The 23,154-nt window shown below is 25.8% G+C and overlaps 1 protein-coding gene across 1 annotated transcript in view; it reads right to left on the bottom strand.

Annotated features, from left to right (window-relative positions):
• Positions 1-1,346: 1,346 nt before the first annotated feature.
• Positions 1,347-23,154, bottom strand: part of LOC129615075 (GATA zinc finger domain-containing protein 8) — a 48,915-nt gene continuing 27,107 nt past the window's right edge. The window contains exons 2-6 of the mRNA XM_055530136.1: positions 15,358-18,333; positions 4,455-4,643; positions 4,250-4,348; positions 2,953-3,090; positions 1,347-2,041 (exon numbers count right to left, since the gene is read on the bottom strand). Coding sequence (XP_055386111.1) covers positions 1,526-2,041; positions 2,953-3,090; positions 4,250-4,348; positions 4,455-4,643; positions 15,358-16,707 — 2,292 coding nt within the window. The 5' untranslated portion in view covers positions 16,708-18,333 and the 3' untranslated portion in view covers positions 1,347-1,525. The remainder of the gene's footprint in view (positions 2,042-2,952; positions 3,091-4,249; positions 4,349-4,454; positions 4,644-15,357; positions 18,334-23,154) is intronic.

Below are 23,154 nucleotides of genomic sequence, written 5' to 3'. Positions count from 1 at the left end.
TGGACTGATATTCGTTAAAAACTGCATTCTGTTCTTCTAATTAAATTGTTATAATTAAATTTGCAGAGAATGCAGAGTAACATTTAAATTTGTACATGTACTGCCCAAAAAATGTGCTTGTAAAAGCAGAAATTCCATTTTCTTGAAAGCCACAACTCTAAACTAATGAGAATGCAGAGTAACATTTAAATTTGTACATGTACTGCCCAAAAAATGTGCTTGTAAAAGCAGAAATTCCATTTTCTTGAAAGCCACAACTCTAAACTAATGTTTTTATAAGAATTACAGCGTAACTTTTCTATTTTTATTTTATTACTGCGTAAAATTATTAATTTACAATTATATCAAATTTTTTCAGAAACATATTTTGTAAAAAAAAATGCAGTATCAGTACTCATTAAAGTATTAGTACTCAATTCAATAAGAAAAATTAAAGAATTCTCACAATATCGTATCTTTATAGTTGTTTCATCGTAAAGAGACAAAGAACAACGGATCCCCGTTAAATATGTATTTAAAACAACAGTTATGAGAGTATAAAGTATAGTGTTGTGTTAATATAATTTGATATTGGCACAATTAAATCTTAAATACAATTCAATTACAAATTGAACGAAATACAGTACATATTTTAAAATAAAACTAAACAATTAAATAATTAAAAATGCAATTTTGTTTTAAAATCTTTAAAAAAGAAAATTAAAATAATAAAAAATTTTGTTACATAACATAATTTTGAAATAAGAAAGTATATTCAACAATATTTAATTTTACAACAAGAATTAAAAAATTGGCAAGACTTTGTTTATATGTAATTTTTTTGTTCTTTTAATTCAATTAATTACCACTAAAATCTGTAGATATATTTAATAAATATAGAATTAAAATATAAATTTAAAAAAAATTCCCTAAGGCTCCTAAAGATGACGTTTAAAACTAATTTACGAGGTTTTTTCTTTTTTTTTTTTAAATTCCTTATATCTAACTTATAAAGAAGATAATAAATAAATTTTATAATAAAAAATTATTAAAAAAAAAAGTATTTTATAAGTTACACATTACATACAGAAATAAAACAATATTTTCCACTACACATAATAAATTAAAGTGTACAAATAAGTTTGTTCAAATTTAATTAAGGTTTTAAGTCAGCTAATTAATAAAAATAATGAAAAAAAGTAATTAAATTTTAATAGGTTTTAATCAATTACTAAATTAGCATATAGATAGACAAGTTAGATAATAAGATTAAGTCTACTTGATTCAATTAATAAAGCTGGCCTTCTCTATTAATTTCTTCTGAATAAAACATAAATAAATAATTTTAAAATTGCAGAGGCAAATAATTTAAAAATTGAATTTAATTTTACAAATTTTAAACTTATGTGTACACATCTTAATAAAATGTAGTTCCAACTAAATATTTATACTGTAATATAAATATTAAATAATTAGAAAAAAAAAAATACAATATTATAAAATTATTAAATAAAATTCTTATAATAAAAAAATTTATTTTTTTATTTTATAATGGATCAATATTTGGTCCATTTGGACTCTCTTCCAATTTTCGCCATACAACATTACACATTTCTCTAACTAAAGCTTTTTCTCCATCATCCATTTGTTCAATATTAATATCGCTAATACCATTTGATGATTGTATATTATTACCGTTATTATTATTATTATTATTATTATTATTAGCACTAATACGATCTCTTTCTAATTGTTCTCTTACTTCGAGAACTTGAAGAGCTCTTACAACAGCTTCAGGTCTTGTCATTGAATCATTTAATTGTGATTGCTGTTGTTGTTGTTGCTGCTGTTGTTGTTGTTGTTGCTGTTGTTGCTGTTGTTGCTGTAATTGTTGTGAATGTTGTTGCTGTTGTAGTTGCTGCTGCTGTTGTGATTGTATACTAGTACTATTTGTTGAACCATTCGATAATGAACGTTCTTCTTCTAATTGTCGAATTCGTCGTTCTAATGAACGAACATATTGTAAAGTTTGATCACTTAATGTTGATCGTGTATTCATATCCTAAAATAAATATAAAAAATGTTTAAGAAAAAAAAAAACAGAAAATAATATTTTCCATAAATTATAATATCGAAAAATATTTTTTCTATATATAAACAATAACTAAATACTTAAATTGCATAAAATGACATTTTCTTGTGACAATGACAAATGGTCATTGAACTTATCAAATTTTATGTACGGGAAAAATAAATTTCCATATGGAAATTTAATTATAAATAAGTGTTAAGTTAACCATAAAGCTTCATAATCAAAACACTCAAATTGCAATTTAATAATTTATTATGTGAAATTTAATTGTGAAAAAACTACAAAACTTGGAAACTATTTTGTATTTTATAATTATTAAGAAAATATCTAATATTACCAAAACTACTACTCAAATTTTACTTTTTATTTTATAATTAAATTCTACAGAAAAAACTATGTATGTACGTATGTGTTTGTGTAGAACAAAGTTTACCTTTCTGATGTTTTACTTATTTTTTCATAATTTTTTTTTCTAAATTGTATTGAAATCGAATCCCCATTCCCACACATATTTTCTATTATTTTTTTTTATACATAGTACTGAAAAAAATATAAAATTCGGTCAATAAAAAAAAATAAAACACTTCAACCTTTTAATGTTTAAGATATAAAAAGTTGAAAAAACAAAAAAATATTAATAAAATATGGCAATTATTATTAGGCGAAAACCTACGTTCAATTATTAAAATAATTTTATTTAGATTTAATAAAAAAAAAAAAGTATGAACGAATTTTGCGTTCAATAATTTTAATGTAGGTATATACATAAATTTTTACAATATAACTTCTTATATTTGAAGCACATTTATACATACATAAAAATATAACTTTATTTCATAAATAAATTTTGATTTTTTTCAAAATTTTTAACAATTACTTACCGCAATTTGCCTATCAAAATTTCTTATGGCTGACATTGTTTCATCTGCATTTGTACTAGAACTACTACCATCGCCATCATCTCTTAATGCAGGTCGTATTGCTGTACCACAATTTGCACATAAAGTATTTGCTGCAACCTAAAATTTTATAATTTTATTATAATTGAATAATTTTAGTATGTATGTATATAAAATTTAAGATAATTTTAAAGTATAATGATAATCAAATATTAGCATTGTAAAATTTATAGCTGATTAATAACATGTAAATCGGAGTTACGAATCATACGGACTAATTTTATTTATATATAAACTAAAATTTTTAAACTTGGTTTATTTAAATATCTAACTGGATTTTAAAGTTTCCATTTTGTATAATACTGACCCTATATGAACATATTATTGTAACACAATTTAACACGTATCACATAAAGATTTGAAAGATTAATAATATAAGAGACATTATCTATTATCTAGCTCTACTATACCCCTCTTATAAGTTAATTAGGAAAGAAATATTGGAATATTATCTTAAATTTTTTTCGAACAAGTGATAAACTTAAGAAAATTGCAATTGTAGTAAGAATTAAAAATGAATTTTTTATGCCAATTTTACTAAAATAAACAAATTAAAAAAATGGGATACTATTTTGACCTAGAAACATGAACGAGTCAATAATGGGTATACATAAAAGTGCTATTTCCAGGTACAACATAACATATTTGATTCACTTACGTAAAAATTTGAGTAGCCGCCTCAACAAACATTAAGCAAGCAATAATAGTATCAAATCAATAATAATTTAAATAATATGAGTAATTATATTATTCAATTTTACGAATTCTCTCTGCCAGAAATCTTTATCCAGATCAAATAGGGAATTGTATGTTGTTTCTAAGACTTGAATTTATTAAAAATTTGATTATTTTTCAGTACTTGTATTTAAAGAGAATCACACATTATGAATAATTCACGCGACTTCATCCTATATTATTATTAAAATATTTTATTTTTCTATATATTATTATAAAATATTACAGGTCCGGGTATAGGTACAGGAATATATGAATTATTATAAACCAATCTAATAATTCTAATTTTTCCTATTTTAATGAAGCTTTAATTTTTTCACATTGTAATTTAATTTATTCGTAAATTCTATTAAAATTTAAATATAAAATAAATTTTATATACAATAGTCTATAATTTTAGTCATTAAAAAACAAAAAGTAAAAAATTTCATATCGTAAAACTAAGCATTTAAAAAAAATTAAGTATATAGAAAAAACAACTTACATGCGCCCGTTCTTCATCTAAATACAAACATAATTCTTTCAATTCTAAATTATCTCTAATTAATTCTTGTTGTTTATCATCTAATTGCCGTAATTTATTCTAAAAAACAAAAACATAATAAAAAAACAAATTAATTTTTATTCTTTTATTTTAAAATTTATTTCTTATTACAATAAGAAAAAAAACAATAACATGAACCAATTACCTGATATGCAGATACTTCTTGTCTCATTACACTAGCCGTATATCTTCCAAATCTTTGCCATTCTCTTGCTAATTTTCTTCCTTTTTGTCTATCATCATCAAGAAAACAACATAAATCACGTAATTCTTGATTATCATCAATTAACCTTTGATTAGCCTCTTTTAATACTCGCAACTCATTGATAAGTGACTAAAACAAAAAAATAAAATAAAAGACAATAAAATAAAAAAAAGGTGAAGAAGAGAACGTGTTACAATAACAAACAAGAGTAAAAAAAAATATATAAAAAAAAAATGCTCAATGCCGGTTCGTTTTTCTTAAAGAAGAAAATTTTCTATACAACAAAAAAAAATTTTTAAGGATCTTTTTTTTTTCTAAAAAAAAAAAAACATTGATCATTTTCTGCGCCAAACTCTTTTTCTTCTAAACAAGAATTATATTGGCATTAAAATAAAGAAATCAAAATTGGCAATCAAAATTATCGAATTAAAAGGTTGAATGTATCTTGATTTTTAATCTATTAGATAGATTACAACCAATTTGAACGTTAAAAATATATCAAATAGATTTTTTTTAATCTTCTACCTTATTTTTGACATCAAAAAAACACTGCAGGAAATCTATACATTGTTTTGTTTTTGTTGTCTTTTTTAATATTTTGCAAACAAAATTTATGATCCATAAAATACGGACGATCCCATTTTATAATCTTTTGTGTTTCCTTTTCTTTTTTTGCTACGTTATGATAAGTAGAAATGGAAATAAAATTAAAATTTGATTACCGTATATTACATTGCAAATTTAGAACAAAATGATGTTGGGTCAAACTAAATGGTTTGTTAATGTGGCACTTTTCACTTTAGCAAGTGAACATAAAGCTTTTACAAGCAATTTAGATATGTACTACATTATTAAAATTATTTTCATTCATATAAGAATAAATTTCAAAAATTGCATATATTTAGGATGAACGATTTATGCAGTCTTTGAAATAAAGCAAAAAAAAATTTAAGGAGTCGTTAACATACCTCTCGAATTTAAGGGTTAATTGCGTAATTTAAGATAAATAGTTATATGTTTCTTTCTGGCATGGTATTTTCCGTTAGATTTCTGCATTTATAGAAATTTGGAAAAATTTGCTGTTTCGGAAAAAAATAGTGCCAAAAATTCAAATTTTACAAATTTCGTGAGGTGACAGCTTAGAAGAAAAACGGTATGATTAGAAGAAAAATGATATTAAAAATTAGGTAAAATTGGATTTCATATAACGGTAAATTTTAACGGCCATTTTGTTTTTTTTTAAGTGTAAATATGATATGCCGCGAACTTTTCTCCATTTGTAGAATTTAAAAAATATTTGTGGTTTTGTTACAATAAATAGTTAAAATGGCATTTTTAGGGTTTTGGGGTTCTATAACTCTGAAAGGGAACCGAAATAAGTAAAATTTTTTTCTACGAAAATAAGTTTCTAGTAAAAATCTATGAACAATTTCAGCTTGCTATCTTCAAGGGTGTAGAATTTTTATAAACATATCCACGGACGAACGGACGGACAGAATGAAACTAATTAACAGTTTTTTTTAACAGTTGGCAATTTTTCTTTTTGAAAAGCGGTAAAAAATTAATCAAGTTTATGGCGTATGAAAATTTGTGCAATAACAAAAATAAAATAATTGCAATTTTTTTAAAATGTATTTCAATGATAAGCACAATTTCTATTTGTGAATTGAACATGTAACAATCAAAATTGACAAGCACTTTTTCTATTACTAAATGTTCTAATTCACGAAATATTAAGTTTGTTTTATGGTTTTGATAATTTGACATTTAAAAGTAATGACCTCAAATTCCTTTTCGATATTCTTCGAATATCGAAACGATTAGACTTTAAAGCGTCATGATCACAATTATATAATTAGCATTTTTTATATGTGTATAAAATTAATAATGAAACAATGAATAATTAAAAATTGAGATTTTTGTAATACAATTTGTATCTACTCCTAATTATTGATCTATTTATACCTATTACTTCCTACTGCTTCTTATTGACAGAACTTAGCTGTATAATCCCTCTAATTGTCAGATGTTGAAATATTTGAAAAATATTAAGCCGTAAATAGAACATTCACTAAAGACCGATTTTACATTTTCTGATCATATCAAAGGAACTATTTTAGGTAATTTCTTAAAATTTAATATTATAGTGTTCTGGTTGTTAACAAAATTAACTGAAATCGCAGAGAAAGCACAGAAATTGAACTAGCTACATTAGACTATAAGCTGTTTTAATGTTATAATAAGTATTTAAAAAAATTTTTAAAGGGTATTTTTATATTCTATGCAACTTTTTAACAATGCGGTTGGTTATGTGCTGGCCACATCAGATTTTTTTTTAAACTAACTAAATAATAATTCACTACTTATTATATTTTTGATATAGAGACAAGTAAATCTTCTAAACATAATATTTTATTAAATAAAAAACAAAAACAAGTATCTAGGTATATAAAATCAGAATTTCTATAATGCGATCAATATTTCGAAATATACTTGTAATTAGAGGAAATAAATCATATCAAAATTATTTTAAATAGAAAGCAAAATAATATTTTAAATGTAATCGACGGTGTATATGAGATGGGCGTTTGCGGCTTTTTAATACATTTAAACTACAAAAAAATATTATAAATGGAGTGGGCATGGGCACAATAATTCTAGCCTAATAAATAATATTTTTGATTTTGTTTTTTTCTTCTTTTCATAAATATTTTTTCTTGTTTTGCGAAGGTTGAATGTTTCAGTCAATAGTTTTTTTTTTTTAATGTTATTATTGTTTAAGTTATGTATGCAGTTTTTAAACGTTTAATCAGTTTACTACCACTTTAACTATCATATTTCAGTTTTGAATTGTCATCTAATCGATCATTTCAAAACGAAATAATGAGAAAAATTGAAAAAATAAATTTTTAGGATAAATGGAAAGCAATATAAAATAATTTAATTTTAGTAAAAAGTTTTTGTTTTTTGCAATTTTTTCTAAAAATAAACGATACCCGTAATTGGACTTTTTTTTTATATTTTTAAAATTTGAATTGTAAGCTAATTAACCTATTTTTCAAGTTAAATACTGAAAGTAATTTTTCAATTATAAAATGCTATTTTATCAGAAAAATTAAAATTTTGAGTCAGCATATTTCAATTTTTTACTCAGTGTTGCTCCAAACCCGTAAATAGTAAAAAGTGTGATGTGGTCAGCACATAACCGACCGCAAGGTGTATTGTTCAATTTAGTTGCGCAAGATTATGAAAATGCCAAAGGTCGTTTTTCATAGTATCAGAAGAAGGTTGTTAATAAATTTTTCAAGTTAATCTGTGGAATATTTTTTTAAAATGATAGAAATTGTAAAATTAGGCGTTGTTAAATGTAGATCATTCTATGATATAGTTCAGTAAACTTATATATATAAAATTTAATCAAAATCGATTCGGCCGAATTCGAAGTAAAGGAGACCGACCGACATCTGGCCAAAAAAATTTTTATTACGTTTCCGTATTCATTGAAAAAGTAAAACGCTTTGACAACAAAACTTCACATGTAAAATTTGTTGCAATCACAAAACCTCTCTTATTGAATGCAATGCGGTCGATAAAAGTATTATGGCTTTTAAGGAAAACAAATTTTTAGTTTATCTCTTAAGACAGTTGAGAAATTAGTAAAATATGAGAATTTTTTGTAAATCATCATGGTGGTTGAAAAGTCGTAATGATTTACCGCAGGTAAATCATTAATGTAACCGTATTTAACCTACGATTGTAACTTTGTGAAAAGGAACGGTGGTTCGTTTAGATCCGAAAAAGGTAAGTCAGAGTTTAAATTCTCTTAAGTCCAAATTGAAATTTTACGTACATATGTCTCGTGAACAAAAAATATTATTAAGCAAGAAAAGAGCAAATTTTGTTTCGTTTTTAAAAAAAAAAATTTTTTTTACAAAAATAACATAATGGCTAAAATTTGTTGCCTCACATATAATTTGATCCAAAATCGTTCTGTAACACAGCTTTTCTTTTATTTTTCATGTTTTAATAAACACAAAAAATATAAAAATATTTTCATATTTACATAGTATCTAGTCTATTAACGTAAGCCCCTATAATCTTTTATCAAATCTTGAAATAGAAAAAAAAAAAAATTTTCAAAACATATGCACGTCCAAAAAAAAATTTTTTTTTAAATTTATTCTAATCATTAAAATTCTTACAAAAACAAAACGCCCCGAAAGAAAACCCCAAAAGAAATGAAAAACTTAAGGTATTCACATAATAAATCGAAAACAAAAGTGAATCTTCTCTAAAATTACACTTCCTTCATTTTTATACCCGTACGAACGTATGTTCGAAGGGTATACTAAATTTGCCTTACCGTTTGTAACGCTAAGAAATAACGGTGTTAGATATAGACTCAAGTGTATGTTTTTGATCAGCGTCAAATTCTGAGTTGATTTAGCTTTGTCTGTCCGTCCGTCCGTCCGTCCGTCCGTCCGTCCGTCCGTCCGTCCGTCCGTCCGAACGATAACTCAAAAACTAATTGAGCTAAGTTCACCAAATTTTCACAAATGATTTATTGTAGTAAGTGCCAGAACCCTATTTAAATTGGACATGATCGGGGTACCGGTTCGGGTAGCTGCCATACAACTTTAAAATTTATTTGGCTATATCTCAGAAACTATAAAAGCTGTGGTATTGAAATTTCACACAAACGAATATATTAGTAGGGCCAATGTGTCTCATAAAACTCGTTGAAATTACTTGGCTCCTTCTGGTACCTGCCATACAACTTCAAAAGTTATTTGACTATATTTCAGAAACTATTAAAGCCATGGTATTGAAATTTCACACAAACGAATATATTTGTAGGGCCAATGTGTCTCATAAAAGTCGTTGAAATTATTTGGCTCCTTCTGGTACCTGCCATACAACTTCAAAAGTTATTTGGCTATATCTCAGAAACTATAAAAGCTATGGTATTGAAATTTCACACAAACGAATATATTAGTAGGGCCAATGTGTCTGATAAAAGTCGTTGAAATTACTTGGTTCCTTCTGGTACCTGCCATACAACTTCAAAAGTTATTTGGCTATATCTCAGAAACTATAAAAGCTGTGATATTGAGATTTCACACAAGTGAATATATTAGTAGGACCGATGTGCTTGATAAAATTCGCTAAAATTTCTTGGCTCTTTCTGGTAGCTGCCATACAACTTCAATAGTAGTTTGGCACAAGCAGTATTTTGAAAAACACATAGCACTGAAATTTTGCATAAATTAATATGGTAATACGGCAACTTAAAGTCATAGTCTGCCCCATAGTCAGTTATGGCATCTTTATTCACACAAAGGATAACAAATTCGTACGGGTATCACAGAGTTGACAAGGTCAACTCTATTTTTTTTCTCGTTTGTTCTCTTTTTGTTTGCGAAATATTATTACAACAATATTGTAATAGTCATGCTGTGCTATTTTAACAGTAATAAATAACATAGATTAAAATATTATAAAGACTCTGGTGTTATCTTTTACCTCAATAAAACGTTATGGTTAAGTATTTTAACGATTGAAGTTTAAAATTTTTGTTTAGCATATTGCACAATAAACGGGATTTCAAAAAAAAAAAAGTGTTCATCATAAATTTACCATGCAAATATATTTTAATTTTTATATAAAATATATTCACATGTACATATACTATATGCCTATGTGCATATACATATGTACATAATACATACATATATGTATATCGTGCATAATACGATGGAAAAACAAAAATTAAAACAAAATTATGCAATAAAATTTGAAACCTCAGTAAGAAAAGAACTTACGAATTACAATATTTTGAAAAATACGTGGAAACATAAGTCTTTAAGTATATAGAAACGAGAAATGCAATTCTTCAAAGATGCACAATTCTTTCAACCGTATAACAAATAAAACAAATTTAGTTTCTTTGCAAAAATATTACTTAGCATTTATTTATACATACATATTATGTATGTGTGTATAGATAAAATCTGTAATTTGTATATAGTTTTGTTAAAGCAATATTAAATTTTTTAATGCAAGATTGTAGGCATAGGAAATTATTCAATTCGAACTGTTGAAAATTCTAAAATTTTTATAAAAAATGCAGTACCAGAGGTTTTTCATACAAAAGTGCTCAATTATTTTTTTTTCCTTCTTCACTCCTAGGAGCTAGCATAGGGCTAGTGCATGATATCACAAATAGTCATGCCCCAGTCTCATTGCGTCATTGACTTTTAACTAAATGGGTGACCAGCCTGCCGTAGTGGTTAATTATTTTAGTTTAAACATATTGCTACCTTTATACTGAAAACAACAAATAAAAATTTTTAGAAAAAAATGCCTTTTTCAGTAAATTCATCAAAATTTTCTTAGAAAAACGGTTTAGTACATCTCGTATTATAAAAATAGTTAATTTGGATTAGTTAACTCTAATTTGTCACAAATGTTTTTTGACATTAAAGATATGTGTTCTTGCAGAGCAAATTGCTAAATTACATGTAGCCACCCTACATCAATTTTAAGTATAAACGAGAAAAAAAATAGAGTTGACCTTGTCAACTCTGTGATACCCGTACGAATTTGTTATCCTATGTGCGAATAACTAATGTGCCATAACTAACTATGGGGCAGACTATGACTTTAAGTTGCCGTATTACCATATTAATTTATACAAAATTTCAGTACTATGTGTTATTCAAAAACCTGGTTGTGCCAAACTACTATTGATGTTGTATGGCAGCTACCAGAAAGAGCCAAGAAATTTTAGCGAATTTTATCAAGCACATCGGCCCTGCTAATATATTCACTTGTGTGAAATCTCAATATCACAGCTTTTATAGTTTCTGAAATATAGTCAAATAACTTTTGAAGTTGTATGGCAGGTACCAGAAGGAGCCAAGTAATTTCAACGACTTTTATGTGACACATTGGCCCTACTAATATATTCGTTTGTATGAAATTTCAATATCATAGCTTTAATAGTTTCTGAAATATAGCCAAATAATTTTTGAAGTTGTATGGCAGGTACCAGAAGGAGCCAAGTAATTTCAACGACTTTTATGTGGCATATTGGCCCTACTAATATATTCGTTTGTGTAAAATTTCAATACCAGAACTTTTATAGTTTCTGAGATATAGCCAAATAAATTTTGAAGTTGTATGGCAGCTACCCGAACCGGTACCCCGATCATGTCCAATTTAAATAGGGTTCTGGCACTTACTACAATAAATCATTTGTGAAAATTTGGTGAACTTAGCTCAATTAGTTTTTGAGTTATCGTTCGGACGGACGGACGGACGGACGGACGGACGGACGGACGGACGGACAGACAAAGCTAAATCAACTCAGAATTTGACGCTGATCAAAAACATACACTTGAGTCTATATCTATCACCGTTATTTCTTAGCGTTACAAACGGTAAGGCAAATTTAGTATACCCTTCGAACATACGTTCGTACGGGTATAATTAAAGCTTTAGTTTTCATTCAGTTATAACCTAATATGGTAGCCAATTATGAAATGCATTTATTCACATAAAATTCTTCAGTATCTAACTCTGAGTGAATTTATTTATGAATGAATTAAAAATTCAATTATATTCACTCATCTATATAAATGAAACACAAATAATAAAATGTAATCTTAATTTTTTTTTTCAACTTAAAATTTAAAAATTAATTCTTTTTTTCTTAAAATTTTTTTTATAAACCTTTTAAACTGTACATAATATCATTACTTTGTTTTCTTTAGAATATTGTAGGTTATGACCTCTAAGTCTGATTATAAATATTTTTAACAATATGTGTGTTATTACAAAAAGCAGCTTTTATCATTGTAACACAGTGATTACTATTTTTTTTTTCTTTAATGCATTTTCATTAATACTTTCATTAATATTTGAAATAAACATGTCATCATGCGGACGCCATTACAATAATAATTTATAGATAATATGATCTGTCTACCCAAATATACAAATGTATGTATGTATATGTATGTATGTACATAAAAATTTTTAAGATTCTTCGTTCATCGTAACCAAAAATAAATTTATTTTTCAAAATTCTCTTTCATTAACAAGAAATCAAATGTATAGCACTACATAATCTGATTTTCATTCAAATTCAAGTCATTCATTATTTATAGAAAAAAATTCAACAACAGGGGGATAAAAGATCCCTAAAAATGGTTAACTAATTCTATTTTTTTTTCCTTTCTTTTCGTTAAAATTCTTTTTCAATTAAATTTTTCTGTTTTCTTTCTTGCATATTATACAAAAAAAAAAAATAACAACATAAGTTCCAAAAATACTATAAAATTTTTGTAATTTAAAAAAAAATAAAAACAAAATTTAATTTTCATCACATAGTACATTAACGCTACTATTATCACCCACCAAAAATTCAATTAAAATCAAAAATTAAATATAAGAAACTATTAAATAAAATCCACCCACAACAAATATTTTTTTTTTGTTAACAATCTGTAAACTTTAATACGAATCCCATGATCGAATTTTAATACCCATAAATTGACTGTGTATGAAATATAGTATAGAGAAAGAGAAAGATGCTAAAAGAGATAAAAAAAAATTTGTTATTTTCTTTATAGATCTTGGACAATAGATGCATAATGTGGGAGCAATGAATACCTACATACAAAATACATATGATCTTTTTTTTGTTTCTTTAAAACCGAGCAATACAAATAAGTAACAAGTAAAAACGTTTCAGTCGGTATAAACCGATTGAATTATACCCTGCACCTTTCGTTATTGTGTAGCAATTACTTGAACCTCTGAAATCATTCTATAGAAACTTCACGGACGTGTCTGATCTATAATCGGACACACAACTGCCAAGTTTCATGAATCCGATTTTATTATTTTTTCAAATATGTAAAATAAGCTTTTGGAGTTTTATGGCAAGTACCTGAACCTGTCAAGCAATTCCATCAAAACTTCACAAATATATCTGATCTATAATCGGACACACAACTGCCAAGTTTCATGAATCTGACTTTATTATTTTTGCAAATATTAAGAATAAGCTTTTGGAGTTGTATGGCAAGTACCCGAACCTGTCACGCAATCGCACCAAAACTTTAGAAATATGTGTGACCTATAATTGGACACACGCCTGCCAAGTCTCATGAATTTGACTTCATTATTTTTCCAAATATTTAAAATAAGCTTTTAGACTTGTATGGGAGCTACTCGAACCTGTCGAGCAATTCCACCAAAACTTCAGAAATATATTTGAGCCATAATTGGACACATGACTGCCAAGTTTCATGAATCTGACTTTATTATTTTCCCAAATATTTAAAATTAGCTTCTGGAGTTGTATGGCAGGTACCCGAACCTGTCAAGCGATTCCTCTAAAACTTCAGAAATATATTTGACCTATAATTGGACACATGACTGCCAAGTTTCATGAATCTGACTTTATTATTTTTCCGAATATAAAAAATTTGCTGTTGGAGTTGTATGGCAGCCACCCGAACCGGTGCAGCTATCCCATTATAATTTTTAGAGCATATGTAGAATGTAATTGGACACATGTATACAAAATTTTATATTTATAGCTTTACTAGTTTTTGAAATATTTAAAATAAACTCTTTGAGTTGTATGGCAGCTACCCGAACCCGTTGTCCGAATTGGTCCAATAACAATAGGGTTCGTCCTTGGCACAAAAGAAAAAACTTGTGAAAGTTTGGTGTCGATTGCATTATTCGTTTTTGAGTTATCGTGCGATCGGACGGACGGACGGACGGACGGACGGACGGACGGACGGACGGACGGACGGACATGTCTAAATCGACGCAGAATTTTACGCTGAGCAAGAATATATATATATGTCCATACCGCGGATGACTCCTTCAAGTAGTTACAAACTCCATACCAAAGTTAATATACCCTTCACGAAGTGCAGGGTATAAAAAAAAATGCATTTTAATGTAATTTTAATGGCATAAGAGTATTCAATTTGTCGAAAGTTGAAATTTCGAAAATATCAAAATTTATTTTTTAATGATTTTCTTATAAGTATGTACTTAATATGAATTTTTCAATAACATTAACTAAAAAATGGTTTACACCGTCAAAGTCAGGGTTACTATGTAATGTGAAAAATAATAATGATTTTCGAATAATGCGAATTTCGATATAAATTATTCAATTTAATATAAATTCGAAAACTGAATGATTTTGTGTTTATTTTATCAAAATTTGATTTACGGAATTCACTGAAATATCCGAACTCCTAAACAAAAGTATAAAATGATATTATTTTTCTTTTTTAATTAAATCTAAATCTAAATCTGAATCGAAATCTGATATTCGAAATCTAAGATATGAAGCTAAGAAGCTTAAACTGTGTAACACTCTGTATACAAATTTAAATTTTTATTGTGGATTATTTTGGCAATGTCCGCTCTATTAAATATTTAGAAGCTAAATTTTTATCTCCTGTAATTACAATTGTAACAGTTCTTCCTTACAACTAAATCTTCTCTTTATCTAGATTTGACTATCAAGCGATTTTCATAGTATACATACAGTAGAGATTGCAAGAAATCTACTTATACAAACTTGTAAACCTTCTATACAAGAGTTTTAAACTTTTCTTTTTAATTGAATATGAATTTTAAGTAAATTTAATTTCAGTAATCGGAAACTGTCACTGACACTCTAATTTCATTTAAAAAAATACAAAAGTAATTTAATAATAAATATACGATTGAGCACAAATATACATACAAACATATAATATACACACATAAATGTTTTTATATTTATTTTTAATTTATTACTCACCTGTAAATGTCGATTTTGTTCAGCTGTTAATCTGCCTGCCGTTTGATTTATATTTAATCCTTGACCATTTATTGCACTGACACCGCTGATACCACCATTTGTATTGCTATTAATACCGCCGTTTTCATTTTCTGTTTTACGAACAAATTTTAACATATCTTGATGTTGATGTTGTCTTAATAAAAAATCTTCGTGATTTTGTCCCGATGACAAATGATTTGTATGATTTCCGATATTATTATTATTATTGTTATTATTAGAACCGCCTCCGCTACTATTACTATTTCCACTATTACTAGATAATAAACGATGACGTTGTGAGAATCTTGATGATCCTGTTATTGATGATGAATTACTAAAACCGTTTTTAATTGTATCAGGTATATAAACAGATGTCAATTTTGGTATTTCAGGTGGACATTTAATATTAATATGAGGAAAATTTAAATCTGTTGTTGATGTCGGATAATATCCTGATGATGATGAAGATGATTTTGTTGCTGCTAATGTTGCTGCCGCTAAAATAGATGATGGTATATTTTTTAATATACCACTACTACTTATTGACGATGTTGGTGGAGGTTGTGGTGGTGGTTGATATCGTGGTGGTATTGAATGACCACCAGATGTTGATGATGATGATGATAATGGCTGTATATTTTGTTGTATTGTTGTTGTTGATATCGTTGATGGTGATGATGATGCTGATGTACTATTACCGTTACCATTAAGCGTTGGTAAATGACTAATATGTGTTTGATTCAAATGATTATTATGATTATGATGATTATTATGATGATGATGATGATTATTACTATTATTATTAGATGTTGTTATAGTTGTTGCTGTTACTGATGTCGCTGATACTACTGATGGTATTGTATTAGAATGTTGATTTGAAGATAGGTGGTGGTTATTATTTAAATGATGATGAGAATTAATACCGTTTTGTGAAATATTTGATATTGGTGGGGTTTTTATATGTTGATGTCGCTGCTGATGATGATTATTGTTATTAATGTTGTTATTTACTGCAGATGTTGATGTTGATGTTGTGTGTGCTGTTGATGCAGTTGATGAATATGGATGATGATGAACGGTAGCTATTATTTGATGTTGATTTGAAGATGATGTTGATGATGATGAACCCGATGATGATTGCTGTTGAGTATTTTGCGCTTGCTGTTGCTGATGTGAATGATGTGTACTATTATGCTGTTGTATTTGATCTGATTGCGTATTATTTGAATTTGGTATATTATGGTGATGGTTATGCTGTATATGATTTTTACTACCAAGACTCATTAAGTTACTATTCAGTTTGGGATGCTTATTATTACCAGACGACATTGTTTTGGATGGCAATAAAATATAATTTTGAATTTTCGTTTTTTATTGTGATCTGGTTTTGGCACGATTGGTCTCTGTTTTTTTTAGAAAATTTTTGAATTGATTTTTAAGTGAAACATTTGGGTGCGGTTTTTTTTTTATCGAATTCAAGTTTTGTGGTTATTTTTGACTTTTTTTGTATATTTTTTTGTTTTTTTTGGAAATTTGTAATTCAAAATAGTTTTTTTTTTCGTTTTGAGGTTGAAGTAAACGCACTTTTAAGTATATTTTTTTTTTTTTGAATTTTTATTATGATTTTGATCTTGTATACGTGTTGTAACTTTTTTTTTATTTTTTGTTGCTGTTGAATTGTACAGAAAGTTGTTATCACCTTTTAGAAAATTTTTATTATACAAGAATATAATCGCATACTCAGATATACACGCATGTTATTCAAAAAAAAAAAAACATGTTGCGAGAAATTTTTTCAATTTTTCCTGTTTTTTTTTCTCTATATTGCTTTTCAATATTATGTTTTTATAATTATTTTGTTATTTTTTATAATACTTTTGTAAATTTAATTTTCTTGCTGCCCTAATAAACTACTTTCTATATAAGCAAGTAATTTTCGCCGGAAATATTGTTGTACTTTGTTGATTTTCTTGTTTCTGTTTATTGTGAAGATATTCAAATACCAATGTAAAGAGAAGTAAATCAAAGTAATAACACAAGGTTCTCAAATATAATTAAAAATTGTTGTTGCTGTTATTGCTATTATGCTTATAAATTTCAACATCTTCAAGAGATCAATTCCTTAGTATATACTTTTCTATATACAATAATTAATTTGAAATACTTTACGAGCGCATATCAAATAAACACAACGACAGGTAAAATATTTTTCTTGTTCATTTATGGTATTTTTATATGAGATTTTTTTCTTTCTGGTTTTGGCGGTTTTTATATATTTTCTTCGTATATAAAGTATACATGCGTTATATTTGCGATAAAGCAAAAAGATCTTTAATATGTTTTCATTATTCTTGCTTTGTTCGAAAAGAAAAACAGTACAGAAACGTTTGTATTAATATTAAAAAGGAATCCAAAAGTTTTCTCAATGCTCTTTTAGTATACGAAAGCAAATGAGGAGAGCAACAATACCCACTTAAAATAATTTTTAAAGCAGTTTTTGAGAATCGTTTTTCAACTCTCCGTTTGTTGCGATTTGCACAAATGTAGGTGCATAAATGTCTACTTATATTTTTTTATTCGATTTTATGCTAAAATTTATGTTCATTCAGATATTTTAAGATATTTTCTTTTTTTATTTCCAAATTTTTTTTTTTTATTTGTAAGTTATTTTTGTTTTGTTTTTCCACTGCTCTTGCTCAATAATTTCTCGTTATGAATGAAATTTCATAAGAAAAAGCAAAAAGAAAACAGCACTCTTGCAACATTATTGGTATTGTATTTGTGAATTTCTGCGCTTTTGTAAAACGTAAAAATTTCTTCTTATTATTCTTTTTTGTTTTTTTTTGCAACTTTATTCTCTTGCAATTGTGAGCAATTAAAATTCTCCTTGTGTTGAAAAAAAAAATTTTAACTTTTAAATGATGGGAAAATTTTAAATTTTTTTCTTGCTTTTATCTGAAAAAGATTAAAAAATAAAATAATAAAGTATGTGTTTATTTTATGTTTAAAGAGTAACAATAAATTAAAAAAAATTAAAAAAGAGAAATTGAGATTCGATAAAAATATTTTTTTCTTAAAATACAATGAAAAATTTTCTGCAATAATTTTTTTTTTATTTAAAAAAATGAGCTTATTACACTCTCACGCTGTTCGTCCGTTCGTCCTGAAAAGCAACATTTTTTGAAAATAAATTGGATCGAAATCATAAGTATTTTTACCATTTAACAATAACCGTTATCCTAAATCAAATTTTTGTTCAAATTTTGACCATCTTTTTTTCTCTTAAAATGTATATTAATAATCAGTTTTAGGGGCTCGAGATATTGACAGCCTCTAGAGTTCAAAAATATATGCATAATCTATTTTATCTTCCATAATTAGGAAAATTTCATTCATTTCCAGCTTGTTTCCTTTAAATTATAAACTTTATCCAGTTTATATGACAGCAAATGAGCAGTATAGTAAGTAACAAAAGATATTTTATAATAAGAACATATGAAAAAATAATTTGAAGGACCCAATTACTCGTATAGGAGTAGTATAAATGTTCTCTTAACGATGTTCCGTATCGTTTTAAAAACAAATGTGACGACATATATATTAACAGTTGGAAAAATGCTACTTTTCAAACCATATAGATTTAATCTGAATTTGAAGAAAAAATTATTTTTCTTCACACTTTCCGACATTTCACATGATTAAAAAGAGTAGATATTGAAAATATGTTACTTTTATTGAAAAATGATAATAATTTAAAACTACTTAAAACTTTAGCAAATAAAATTTCATTTATACATACATGCATTCTTAGCAATAATAACATTCGACCGATGTGATTGTGACCCCAGCTTTGACAATTTCCACTTCAATCATAAAAATATATTTAGTAATTTATATTAATTATGAATAGTTAATATTCAATACGAGAATATAATTAAAGTTTAATACTAAACAAATTAATACAGAAATATTGGCTTAGTAAGAAAAAACATTGTTCCCACAAAAGGCCACTATCGCGACTGGTTTAACAGGTAAGGGTTCTTAAATATATTCCATTTTTTTTTTTTTTTTTTGTTGACTTTGTTGACAGTGGGATATAACTTTGGCTATATTAGGTATAACGGCTCTTTTGGCCATACGCTAGAAAAGTGGCGCAATAGGCTATTTAAAGAGCAACATAATAATTAATTCAGACAGGCCATTCTAGAAATAATTTTTTTTTTAATTTTTTCGATTTTTTTTTTTTAATATTTATGCACAAACAAATTTTTGCCAAAAAATAAACGCTATCTTGTCACATTCACACATACACTTATGTTTAGCATTCATATGTTACAGAGGGTAATTAGATATAAACCATTTCTTCATTAGTCCTCAGAAAAATAAGTATCTATATATAATATAAATTTTTTTAACAAATGAAATTTAACTTTTATTTGACTTCTACAATATAATTTGAAAGTAAATGCATTCATATGCATCTATACATATATATGACTATATACGTGCATTGTATATGCTCCCAAAATTTTTATTACATGCACGTGTAAGAACTATTTATATGAACGTTATTTTCACTTTTAAATTTTCAAACTTTTCAAATTTTCATGAAATTACTTAACAAGAAAATACATAAGCATATGGTTATAATCCTTACAGACGAAACCAATTAAATTTTCTTTGAATGAAAATAATGAATATACTTAATAATTAAAAGATACCATTTAACTATCTCACTATATTCTAAGTTTCTATAATGAAATTATTCTATATATTTTGAAAATTTTTAAATTATGTTATGTATAAGTGAATGTTCAAATTCTAATAAAAATGTATCAAAAGGATGTCAATTGAAATGAAAATAAATTATAGTACACATCTGATATGAATTAATAAATAAAACAAAGTTGAGTCATACTAATGGTTTGTAATTTAGCACTTTTTCCTTCAAGAAGTAAAAATAGTTCTTTTAAGAACAATCAACTATATACTACATTATTAAAATTATTACTTTCATTCATATACAAATATATTTCAAAAATTGCATACTTATAGGATGAACAATGTATTCGGTCTTTGAAATTAACAAAAATTGAAAGAGGGATTAACACAATGCTCGAATTTAAGGATTATTTGCGTGAGTTAAGAAAAATAATTACATTTTTTATTGGCATGGAACTTATTGTTAGCTTTCTGGTTTTATAAAAAATTTGGAAAGACATACGGTTTCAGAAATATGAGGTGCCAAAAATTCAAATTTTACAAATTTCGTGAGACAAAAACTTGTGTGGAAGTAGAGGTGCGGAAAAATTTTTTTTCTAGAAAAATTAACTAGTTATCAATGTCTAAAATTTGCTAAAATTTCAGACTCCTAAACCTTTCTCGACCGAAAAACGATATCAAACATTTGACAAAAACTGGTTTTAGGTAATGGTAAATTTTAAAAATGGAAAAGTGCTAAAAATGAAGAAAGCAAATTCTTAATGTGAACTGAATAAAATTAAAAAAAAATAATTTTAAAAAGAAAGTTCTTAAAATTTAAAATAATTGAATATTCATTAAAAATTGCATCTTTTAAGGATAAAATAAAAATTTATTCTCTGCATATCCTTTTTTTATCTTAATTTGCTTAATTTACTTTAAAAACAAGTATTGTTTTGCTTCAAAAACATTTGCATGTCGTACAAAATTTCAAACAGAATTTCTTAAGTATATTTTTATTATATATGCAGTTTATGTATGAGTTTAACATTAAAGTCAAATTTATACGGTAGGTGCTCAGAGAGTTAAAATAATATCGTATACAAAATGTTGTTAATTTTAAAACTTTCCTAAACAAAAACAAAAAAAAAAATAGTTTTAAACTAAAAACTCTTAACATTTAAATTTTAAAATTCTCTTAAATCAGTAAATTTCCATTACAAAATAATAAATTCATTCAGAAAATTTAATGCAAGATTAAATTGAAAAAGCAAATAAATTTTCTTACAGTTCTTTACATATACAACTAGATACAAACATTATGAATTTTTTTATTTATGTTCCCATTATATAAGATAACAAGAAAAAAAAAACAAAATGAACAATAATAAGAAAAAATAAACAAAAAATATTTATTAAATAAATTTTACAAATGAATACAAAATGAACAAAAAAATTTTTTTATTTAAATGAATTAAATAAGATTTTTTTAAATAAAATTTATTCAAATATTTATAGGAAAAATAATCTAATATTTTATCATAATTTTAAAGATGCTAAGTAAATTATTCTTATAAAGACTAATAATAATATTTTCTATTTTATATTGGAAAACTATAAATTTAAACAAAATTAAAAGAAAATTATTGTTGCTTGCTCTCTCCCAACAGTCACAATATTTTTCTTTCAATTTCTAAACTTAATACAAAAAGCCCTTATTTTAAAATATCATAAATTTTATATTTCCAATTTATTAAAAGAATATACAAGAAAAAAGAACAGAAAAATAAAATAAATCTTAAATTTTAATTACAATAGAAAATCTTTTATACATACAACATAAGAATGACTTATAAGGTTCAAGAAATCTATATAATATAAAGAGCATCATCCTCTTAACAAAAGATAATATTCCTTTTGCCTAAAGATATATTGAAATAATAACAATAAGTGGATACTTGTAATAAATAAGTGTCCTTTTAAAGAAAATTTTATTTAAATATTCTGATTTTTCTTCAATATTTTTTTTTTGTATTTTTTTAAAGAATTTTTTAGAACAATTAAAATTTTATTGATAGATACTTTAAAAATATTCATGAAAATCAAAATTTAATATTATTATATGTACATATATGTATGTATAATGAAATTTAATAAAATATAAAAGTAAAAAGTTTTCATCTTCAATTAAATATAAGTGGGATAATTAAATCACATATAACCTAATAGATACCCAATTAAATGATGCATGCTTATGCTAGTTAATTATTGAAAAAATTGGTCACATAATTACCCTATAAATAACCTAATTACGCAGTTATTTTGTTTACTATGTCCTTTAACACGAAAACATGAAATGTATAAAATTTGTATTTTCCACATGCTTTTTAAACACGTTTACTGGGAAATATGAATTTAACACGTTTTACTGGGACAACTATGAGCGATAGTTTGGGTGACTATCACTACGAGACATACTGAAGGTTTAACTTTTAGAACAATTTTCGAGAAATTTCGAGTTTTGTAAAAAAAAAAATCAAAAACAAAAAAAAACAAATATTCTAACTTTGACGAGCTTCATCTCGAAAATTATGGCACGAATCAAATTAACTGCAAGAACAAAAATAAAGAACAATCAATCAAGAAAGTCTGTAAAACAAGCTCCCGATGGTTACTCTAAGTCACATGTAGTTATGAAGTTATTAGCATTTATTCATATGCAAGAAAAATTTAGAATCACCCATATAATTTTTTGCTGGAATTTGATCAAAAAATCGTCTCTAGAATTATTTGCTACTTTATTCGAAAAAACCTATTTTTCATAAATTCTGGAAAAAACCTAATAACAAAGCTCTTTTAATAAGGAAAATCTTTTGTAATTTGAAGAAATTAACAACTAACTTACACATATAGAGACTACATATAGAGACTTCATAGTTTCAAATTTGCAAAATATATTTTTGTAAAATCAATAAATAAAAACATAGCCGAAAACTTTTACTCACAAATCACAATATTTTTAATGATCAAAATTAAAAAAATATGACTTCCGAATATAGATCAATAAATTTTTTT

The sequence above is a fragment of the Condylostylus longicornis genome, unplaced genomic scaffold, assembly GCF_029603195.1.
Source record: "Condylostylus longicornis isolate FDR11 unplaced genomic scaffold, ASM2960319v2 ptg000135l, whole genome shotgun sequence".
In the NCBI taxonomy this organism is placed as follows: domain Eukaryota; kingdom Metazoa; phylum Arthropoda; class Insecta; order Diptera; family Dolichopodidae; genus Condylostylus; species Condylostylus longicornis.
This window is presented reverse-complemented; position numbering and strand designations above follow the sequence as displayed.